The sequence below is a fragment of the Cavia porcellus genome, unplaced genomic scaffold (genome assembly GCF_034190915.1).
Source record: "Cavia porcellus strain 051 isolate PalLab524CR breed Dunkin Hartley unplaced genomic scaffold, mCavPor4.1 scaffold_7, whole genome shotgun sequence".
Classification (NCBI taxonomy): Eukaryota; Metazoa; Chordata; class Mammalia; order Rodentia; family Caviidae; genus Cavia; species Cavia porcellus.
This window is the reverse complement of record NW_026947490.1, coordinates 36,716,246-36,725,984: the sequence shown is the minus strand read 5'-3', so window position 1 is coordinate 36,725,984 and position 9,739 is coordinate 36,716,246. Positions and strand designations below refer to the sequence as shown.

The following is a 9,739-nucleotide window of genomic DNA, read 5'->3' as shown; positions in this document are numbered from 1 at the left end:
CTAGGACCTAGACGGCTCGGGCGCAGAGCCCTCCTGGTGTCCGGCCTTGGCGTGGACCCTGCAGTGGCGCTTCATGGTGCCCAGCTGGCGAAAGGCCAGTCCGCACACGGGGCACAGGTAGGGCTTGGCCTGTGTGTGGATGCGCGTGTGCACATTGAGGTTCCCGCGGTGGCTGAAGCTCTTGCCGCAGTGCTTGCAGGCGTAGGGCTGCTCGCGGGTGTGCACACGCATGTGGCCCAGCAGCGTGGACTCGTGTGTGAAGGCCTTGGGGCACAGGCGGCAGCGGAAGGGCCGCTCGCCGGTATGGATGCGCCGGTGCACACGCAGGTCGGACAGCTGCATGAAGCCCTTGTGGCACTGGTCACAGCTGAAGGGCCGCTCGCCCGTGTGTGACCGCTGATGGATGACCAGCTGCGAGCGATACTGGAAAGCCCTGCCGCACACCCCACACCTGTGCGCCGCAGGCCCCAGGGCTTCCTGGCGCCCCCCAATCACCCTGTCTAGCCCAGCGCCTCCCTGGGGACGGGCTGGGCACAGGTTCTGGGCCGAGCTCCTCCTCCTCCTGGGGGTGTTTCTTCCAGGTGCAGCCTCCAAGCGGCCTCTTCTTTCAGGAGCCCGGGTGTCTGCGGCAGAGCCAGGGGCTGCCTCCTCTTGATCCTCCTCTCGATTCTTTCGCTTCCTGTGCTCTCCCTCCTCAGCGGAGGCGGAGATGTCCTCTTCTCGGGGCTCCCTGTCGTCCAGTGTCACTGCAGAACCTGCTGGGGAAGGGCAGGTCAGCATTTTTTTTTTTTTTTGGAAACTGCGTTTGACTTTTAAATCGTGTTCATAAAGCACTGCAGCTTGGTGGCCATGTGATTAGGAAAAGTCATCTCAAAAGCCCCTTTTGTTTTTCTAAGGAATCGTGAAGAAGACGCAGCCCAGCCTAACAGGACAGGGGTCTCTAACAGTTGGGCTTTGAGTTAAGGAAGGCTCACAGTCTCGCTCCTTGCCTGGGAATACCAAGGGCTGCTGTCGACAAGTGATGTGCGCACACGCAAAGGCAAAGAACCATGTGAAAGTAACCAGCTGTGTCGCTCTTACACTGGAGGACATGCAGGTGCTCTTGTTGCATCCCTGCCACCCAGACCCGGGTAACACATGCAGTCCAAATGAACTCAGAGCATCTGCAGGTGGCTGCCAGGAACCTAGAAACTTCCTACCCTAACCCTTCGGGGAACATGGGGGCCACTCTGCAGGTCTGAGCCCACAGCAGGGGCAGGTGACTGGTAGGGACCCTGGCGGAGCAGCCCTGTGCCTAGGGGTCCCCGTGCCCCTACTCACCCACAGCCAATGGGAGCAGAGGCTCTAGGGGCTCTGGTGCTGATGCTGGCACCTCCTCCCCATCCTCTCGTTGTGCCTGGTCCCCTTCCTCTCGTTGGGCCTGGTCCCCTTTCTCGGGTGTCATCTTTGGTAGGGTAGCCTTTCGCTGTGGGTAGGGAACACACAGAATCACAGGTCTCGGTTAGGGAGCTGCTTACCTCCCTAAGCCTCCTGGGGTGCCCAAAAACACCCTTGCTGCCCCCCGGGTTTGCCTTAACCTGTAACTGCCACCCCCAGTCACATCTGTGCCCTAAACTGCTCTCCCCCACCCTTGCACCCGTCACCCAGCATCCCGGCATCTCCCCATCAGCTTCTCCCCATCTACTCCTCAAGCTGGATGCCGGCTGAGGTTCCTCTGCCCTGGGAAGGGCAACCCAAAGCCACCTCAGGATGATCCCAGCACTCTGTGGGGGTTGAGCAACCCCACTTGGGGCCACAGAATTAACAAATTTCCAAAAATGACCTGCGTGGCAGGCTATGCTACGAAACAATCTTAGAAGATGCTGGCTAGAGGCACCAAGTCTGTCACCATGGCCATTGACTGGCCTGACACCCAGGGACGTAGGACATTCACCTGGGTCCCCGCTGACCCCCCGACCCCTGCCAGGTCCTGCAGTTGTGGGCTGAGCGGGCTCTGGTGGGGCTGGGCTGCACCCTCTGAGCACCGGCGTGTGGTAGACAAGTTGATGGTGCTGCTTCTCCTGTCCATCTCCATGTCTGCATTGTGCACAAGAAACTTCTGTCCTTGGTAGATGACGATGGACTGTGGGAGACACCACCAGAACTGTGGTCAGAACCTGTGGGGGGACCCAGACCTGTGATCTTGACTCCTCCCAGTGACTGCATGGCCAGCGTCTGCTGCCTGGACACCAACATGCTGGGGCCACCACAGCCCAGCCACCACTTCTACCATCCCAGCTCCTGTCGATGTGCCCAGTATTTGAGAGTTACAGAACAGTGCCATTTGGATGTCAGGGTCCCCAAACCTAGAGGAAAGAGAAGATGAACATTTCTGCTCCATGCAACCCATGTGCCCAGGGCATTTCCCAGCCCTGGGTGTGGAAGGGCTCACAGAGATCCCCACCCCATCGCCCTGGCCTGCCCTCTTCCTGCCAGCACCACTGCTTCCCCCAGCCCTGGCACTAGTCCCATGGTTGTACACCAGTCTCAACCCAGCGTCTCAGACTTGACGCCCTCTCTGGTGGGGCCCTGAGCCTGAAGGGTGCTGGGAAGCTGTGCCATCTCTGCCCTTAGCCACCCACCCCTAGGTGCTAGAAGCCCTGTGTCCCCAGGCTGGGACAGACGCCCCCACCCGGGCAAGCCTGCCCTTCCCAGCACTGCTCCAGACTGAGGTCAGGCCCTTGCCTGTTTATTTCTCCTTAATGGGTTAAAAATCAAAACTTCACAGCCAGGCAAGTGAGGCACACCTGCAATCCCAGGATTTGAGAGGCTGAGGCAGGAGGCTCACAGGTTTGAACTCTGCCTGGCAGCTTAGTAACTTGGGGAGACCCTGTTACTAAAATGAAAAGAGGGCTGGGATACAGCTTCGTGCAAAGGGTCTGGGTGCCACCCCCGTACCACAAGTAAAAAACCTCAAGAAACAGCCCTGCTCCAGCCCTGAAGAGCTGCCTGAGGCTGACCTGGGACGTGGACTGGCGGGACTCAGCCTCAATGCGGCACATGCAGGGACCCATCCTGGGCCTGCTGGGCTAGTGGCAGCATTTCTGGCCTCCATCCCCCAGAGACAAGGGTGCCTCCCCGAGACAGGGGCCCCTCAGGTGTCACCGACCCCAGTCCTGCTCACCGACTGCACAGGCCTCCCTCGGCCCTGCAGCATCTCCTCCAGGTCCCTGCGGCTCCGCACGCTGCCCTCCCGGATCAGGACCTGCAGCTCCTCCGGCGCTGAGATCAACAGCTGCTCCAGTACCAGCTGCTCCAGGATCTGCTCCTTGGAGTGCAGGTCAGGCCGCAACCAGCGATGGCACAATTCCGACAGCTCCTGCAGCTGGCGCACGGGGTCTGAGCCATTCCAGCGGAAGGCCCTGAAGTGCAGGTGCCACTTTTCAGGGTCCTCCTCCTGCCTGCCTTGATCCCAGGGACCCCGGTGGTGCTTGGCTGAGGGGAGGGCAGACTCCTGCCTGGGTGACATCTGCCGGGCCAGAATCCCTCTGCCGCAATTAGGAAGGCTGCAGGGAAGGAAGCACAGGTCGGTGCCACCATCCCATCCGGCCTTCCCGCCCTTCTGAACCCCTCATCCTCCAGTGCCTCCCTCCCGCAGACACACGCACCGCTGGACAGGGCCCTCCCTGACCACAAACACGCCCAGCTTCCCACCCCAAAATGGGAGCTGTTCCTGTCCGGAGAGCAAAGGGCACTCCTAAAATCCAAAGCCACAACAACATCTGAGGGGTTTCTCGTGGGTACTGGGACTGAACCCAGAGCCTCCCTGCGGAGCTGCACCCCAGCCCATTACTGTTTATTCTCCGACTTATCCTGGTAAGTCGCTGAATTGCCCGGGCTATGCTCACACTTGGACTCCTGCCTCAGCCTCCCAGAGCGCTCGGATCACAGCAAAACAAAGCAATACTGGGCACCTTAATCTCATGTTTCTGTGTGCATTTCCTCCTTGGCCCAACGACATTTATGTGCTCTGGGAAGACAGCACAATGAGTCACTGAGGCCTGCCTGGGCTACACAGCAAGACCCTGTCTCAAGAAACAAACAAGCAAAGGAAAAACACCACCAGAGACAGACTCTAACCCAGGCGTTTCCCTACCGCAGTAACACTGAAACGCACTCAACGTAAAATTCACTATCTTCTCCTCTCAAAGCGTGCAGATTATGGGCATAAGAACACCATAAACCAAGGATCCGGAGGCAAAGGTAGGACAACCCCAAATTCAAGCCAACTTCCATACATAGAGAGGGAAAGGAGGACTGCAGAGAAGACGGGATTGGGAATAAACAGAACAAGAGGAGATGGCGCACGGGTCCACCCTCCCCAGGATAAAACTGGACATTGAGGAAAGGCCCCGTTTCAGCCCCCAAGGCCGCGAGCACACGCACACTTCAAGGGAGCTAAACCTGCAAACCCTGGTTTAAAATCCAACGCGAGGGCGGCACAAACCACGGCCGCGGACAGCCCCTGAGCTCGGAGGTACTGCAAAGGTCCGCACCCCAAACTCACCTGGCCGTGGCCTCCGCAGAGAGTCGCTGGCCGCACTGGAAGTTCATATCGCGTCCCCTCTGCCTGACGCTGTGTAGCAAGTGGACCACGACGCCGCTATTTATAGGGCCCGCCCTGTGCCCAGTCCGCTCTGGGATTGGTTCCGCCCAGAATGCCCGCGCTAATGATACGCCATCCCCGCGAGGCCCCGCCCAGAGCACACTAATGATTGGACACGTCTGCTCTGGAGACACTTGTGGCCCACCTCGGCCACGTGCTGCGTGCTCGAGGCGGGAAGCTCTGCGCCCCAGCGAGGGCGACCCCTGCCTGTTTAGTTTATAGTTTATAGTTTATAGTTTAGTTTATAGTTTATAGTTGGGTGGGGCTTGTGTTTCATTTACTACAGATGCATCCAGCAAGATTTCGTTTCAAATAAACTGAAAGACATGCACCAGTAATCCCAGCAATAGGGAGGCTGAGGCAGGAGGAACGCAAATATGAGCTCAGCCTGGGCAATTTAGGGATACTGTCTCTCTCAACAAAATAAATGAGCCGGGTGTGGTGGTGCACGCCTGTAATCCCAAGCACTTGGGAGGCTGAGGCAGGAGAATCACCACAATTTTGAGGCCAGCCTGCACTACACAGTGAGACTATTTCAAAAAGTGAAGTATAAATTTTAAAAATTTAATGTAGATTGGAAGGATGTTGGTTTTAGGCTGATTCTGGTTTAAATTCATAGGGAAAAAATACTTTTTCTCTGCATTAGAGATGCAATTCAGGGATGCTGATGAGCGAGCCAGCCTGGCCTTGAACTCTTTGTCTCTGTGATCCTCCTGCCTCAGCCTCCTGAGTGCTAAGATTACAGGGATGTGCCACCACGCCTAGTTTACTTTTCTTTTGAGGCAGACTCTTGCTAATTTACTCTGCTTGGGCTCATATTTACACTTTTCTGACCTCAGCCTCCTGAGTGCTGGGCTTATGGGCGTGCACTGTCCCGCCTGGTTTAAATCATGGGGAGCTCAATCCTGTGAGATCTAGCTGCTGTCAGCAGAATCCAGGAGCCAGCACCGCCCCAGGGTCAAGCAAGGCCAAAACGGCAACGCAGGTGCCGCAAGATCCTATTGAGAACAGGCCTCGAGCCAGGCTCTGTGGTGCGGGACAGAACCCGGGCAGCTGCGGAGGCAGAGGGGAGACTGAGGTCTGAGTCCGTTCTGGGGCACATGGAGACTGTGGTCCCCAGTGGACGCCCAGAAAGTACCACCTACCCTCACCCCGAGCTCCTGCTCAGGCTTGGCACCTTCCTCCCTGGTACCACCTAGAAAAAGGCTTTCCTGGAAAGCACCTTTCCTGACCTATAATTGACAAAAATCATATGCATTAAGGATGTAAAATTTGATTCTTAAAGTTAGTTTTTCTTTCCAGGCAGCATCTTGCTATATAGTATAGGCTGACCTTGAACTCAGAGCAATCCTCCTGCTTCAGCCTCCCGAATGCTGGGATTATAGGCATACAACACCATGCTAAGAGTAGGTTTTTGTAGGGAGCGGTTGAAGCTGGAGGTTGATCGCATGTGTGGGGCTAAGCAAGGCCAGCCCAGAAAAAACAGAGAGACCAAAACAAGCTAGTAAAGAAGTTGTTCCTGCATCAAGAAGACAAGTGGCCCAGGCCTGCCAAGCAATGGGGTGCTAGGCATAGGAGCTAAAATTGACATCATCTTTCCCAGTGTATAAATAAAGGTGCTACAGTGGTTGAGCAGTTCTTTCCTCCCATCAGGAGGACCCCAGTCCTATCTTTTCTTTATTTTTCTCATCCACTCGTGGTCCTTAACCTCAAGAACCTCAGGAGCCACACTGGGTTGAGGCGGGTTTTAAATGTTATTACCACCCACAAATTACAAACTAGAGGAACAGTGAGCCCTTAACCAGTCTGATTTAACCCTTTTACAATGTTCACATACGCCAAAGTGTAGCCATGCACCCCATATTATGTACAATCACCATCTGCCAGCATATTTTCAGCATTTGGGGTTACTGATGGAGATCATGACTGGAACCAAGCCAAGCGGGCTAGCATATTGCACCCAGCAGGCTCTTCTTCCCCCTCTCTGTGTCTTTTCTTTTCTGTCTGTGCATGCGCAGCAGGAACCCCTAGGTCCCTACCTTGTAGCGGATTGGGGTTGGGGTGCATGCACAGTGGGGCCCTTCACTCTCGGGGATAGGTGTGGAGACCCCAGTGGGTGCCTGAGACCTGCACCCCACAGCGTGAGCACACACACATGTGCATGCACCCCAGTCCCCAGGTCCCCCCATACCACGCCTGCTCACACCTCTCACCCCTGTTCCCCCAGGCCTCCACCGCCCCACACCTCTGCCCTGAGCCCTGAATTCATACATCTGGTCTGATTCCCAACTCAACCACAGGCAGAAAGGACATCTAAGGCCAGCAGCCCCAAAGCCAGCCAGGCTGGATGCATCCCTGGCTGCTGCACCCCAACCTAGGACCCAGGAGCCCCTCAGCACTACTGCAGGCTCTGTGACATCCCACCGCTGGGGCCCCTGATGCGAGCTGCAGAGCAGCAGGAGTTGGGGTCTGGGGTCTGTCTTGTTGGCTGCTGTCCCCAAGACCCCTAGACGAGTGCTGATTACACAGACCAAGAAGCGGTCAGCACTGCGGACTCCACGACTGTCCCTCCGCTCGCCCTCAGTGACTTGAAGGTCACCATCTAAGGCAAGTGATGCCTGCTCCCAGGAGAGACAGGCGCTGTCCACCCCAGGTTCTGCTGGTCTCTTCACTGGCCCTGAGGGAAGCTCTGGCCCCGAGCTTTTGGCCCTTTCTTGTCACATGGCCACGCGTCACCAGGAGCCAAGGAAGCAGCCGGTCCTCCTCCTGGCCCCTGTGCAGAGGAGTCCCCAGGCCTGAACCAGGGAGCTGAGCTGACCCCCAGCCCTCTTGCTCTTGAGTCAGGAGTGCCCTGAGTTGCCCAGGCCAGGCTTGAGCCCAAAATCCTCCTGACTCAGGCTCCCGAGTAGCTGGGTCTCTCGGCCCCTGCCCCACACCTGGCTTCCCCCACACTCTTCCTGGGGACAGCACAGGCCCCCTGGCCAGGGCCCTGTCCCCTTCCAGTGCCACCCGCGCTCACAGTGCAGGCTGTGTGGGGCTCAGGGAGTTCGGGAACTGCTGAGTCCCTCCAACCTCGCAGCCCAGCGTCTGAGCACCCCACTTTCATGTGCCGTGAGCCTGGTCACCCTGCGGGGCCTCAGACCCCCCTCTCCACCAGAGGCCTGGAGCCTGGTATGGGGGGGCCACCTCTCCCTCCACTTCGCCCCACTGAGTGCCTGGATGGGCCTGGGCCGCAGGCCAGGGAGGGGGGTGCTACAGCCAACCTCTGCCACAAAGCAGTGTCCAGCCTCCCTGGGGCCACGGGTACCTGTGCTGTTCCAGGCAGAGTGTACATCTGTAACCCTAGCCTTCAGGGAGGTTGAGGCAGGAGGATCATTAGTCCCACAGCCCAGCCTGGGCAGCTTGGTGACCTAGCAAGACCCCTTCTCAGACTAACGGGACTGGGGGTGCAGCTCAGTGTGAAGGACCTGGGCTCAGAGCCTGCCAGCTCTCCACAGACCCCTCCTCAGCCCCCAATGCTGGGTGCTGCTGGGGCCCCGTGAGAGCTGCAGGTTGCCTTCCTGACCTTCGGGCTAGGCGGATGCTAGTTGTCCTGAATGGTATCATGTGGGTGGTATGTTATGCAGTGACCAGCACCTGAACCAGGCTGAGGCAGGAGGGTTAGGTCGGGACCTGGGGCACCGACAGTGCAGCTTTGAGGTATGCAGAAGGGCAGGATTGGGTCAGGCTCCGGGTTTGGACACCGCCAGGAGCTGGGGGCTCTGCCCAGGTTACCCCAAATCCCAGCCTCCAAGGCCACATGGCCCCAGCGCCCACCCCAGTCCCATGTCCTTGGTTTTGCTCTCCAGTGTGGAAGAGGAAGGGGAAGAGGAGGACAGGGCAATCAGAGCCAAGTGCCCTCCCTGTGCGACTGCGGCAGGGGCAGACGTGTCCCCGAACCACGCTCTGCCACCCTGGGTCTGGCCTGTGGCCCAGGGACTCTCAGATCTGTCAGGAACACCGCACCCTGTCCAGTGCGGAGGGGGGTCACCTCTGGGGCTCCACACCACCTCCTGGGAAAGCAGTTTAGCTCAGGGTCTCCACTGCCCTCAAGAGGCTATGGGATCCGGGGAGAGAGCGGCTTGGGCGGGGTACACATGGGCTCCCCCCCAGGGGCTCCACCAGCACTGAGGCGGCATCCTTGCTAGTCACAGACCCTCCTTGCTAGTCGCAGACCCTACGGTGTTTCCCTCCTCTCCTCTTCTTTTTCTGTTCTGCGTTCTGTTTGCTCTCCTCTTCCTCATGGCTTCCTTTCTACTCCCATTGTAGAGTGGTATGGCCTGGTGTGGGGATGCAGCCTGTAACGCCAGCTCTCAGGAAGTTGAGGCAGGAGGATTGTCATGAGTTTAAGGTCACTCTGGGCTATATAGTGGGTTCAAGGCAAGCCTGAAGTACATACTGAGACTCTGTCTCAAGAAGACAAGAAATAGGGCTGGGGATATAGCCCAGTGGCATAAGCATCTGCTTGGCAAACTTAAGGTCCTGAGTTCGATTCCCAGTACCAAAAAAAAAAGATGAAAATAATGTCCAGGAGAAACTGACAGAGGGGACCACTAAACTGACTTCTTTCTCCTTTCCTTCTCTTTTCATTGCTGGAGAGCATAGAGCCAGGGCTTCTGCACTGAGCTCCCCCACAGCCCTTTCTCTTTACAGACAAGGTCTTGCCAAATTGCCCACCTTGCGATCCTCCTGCCTCAGCCTCCCAGGGCTCTGGGCTCACAGGTGTGCACCTCTGTGTGGCGTGAGGAGTTGGCCATGTGGAGCCCTGGACACAGCAAGGAGGCCCTTTGGGGTGAAGGCGGAAGTGCAGACGAGCTGGATTTCGGGGAGACCTTGGGGACTGGGTTTAGGGCCAGGATCAGAGGGGAGGGTGGGGCAGGGATGGGGTGGCATTGGGGGGTGAAGCGACCCCAGCCTTGCCAGCCCTGCAGCCCCACTCCTCCTCCCTGTCTCTGTCATCCAGGTTCCCGCTTCTTTTCCGAGCTCCTGTTTGGCTGAAGCCTCCCTTACGCCTGGCTCCTGCTGGGGCCCTGAAGGGTGGGCATGGGGGAGCCC

The 9,739-nt window shown here is 57.7% G+C and overlaps 1 protein-coding gene across 1 annotated transcript; it reads right to left on the bottom strand.

Moving 5' to 3' along the window:
* Positions 1-4,593, bottom strand: LOC100714801 (zinc finger and SCAN domain-containing protein 5B). The gene is made up of 5 exons (XM_013155126.1): positions 4,547-4,593; positions 3,164-3,545; positions 1,934-2,122; positions 1,321-1,465; positions 1-755 (listed from the first exon to the last, which is right to left on the bottom strand). The coding sequence occupies exons 1-5, from the start codon at positions 4,591-4,593 to the stop codon at positions 1-3; spliced, it is 1,518 nt and encodes a 505-aa protein (XP_013010580.1).
* Positions 4,594-9,739: the final 5,146 nt, after the last annotated feature.

Excerpts from the sequence above, each read along its gene's own strand:
- LOC100714801 (XM_013155126.1), bottom strand. The coding sequence starts at position 4,593 with ATGAACTTCCAGTGCGGCCAGCGACTCTCTGCGGAGGCCACGGCCAG. Across the intron at positions 2,123-3,163 it reads GAGGGAGGCCTGTGCAGTCG|TCCATCGTCATCTACCAAGG; the intron begins GTGAGCAGGACT and ends TGTCTCCCACAG. Across the intron at positions 756-1,320 it reads TCTGCTCCCATTGGCTGTGG|GTTCTGCAGTGACACTGGAC; the intron begins GTGAGTAGGGGC and ends CTTCCCCAGCAG.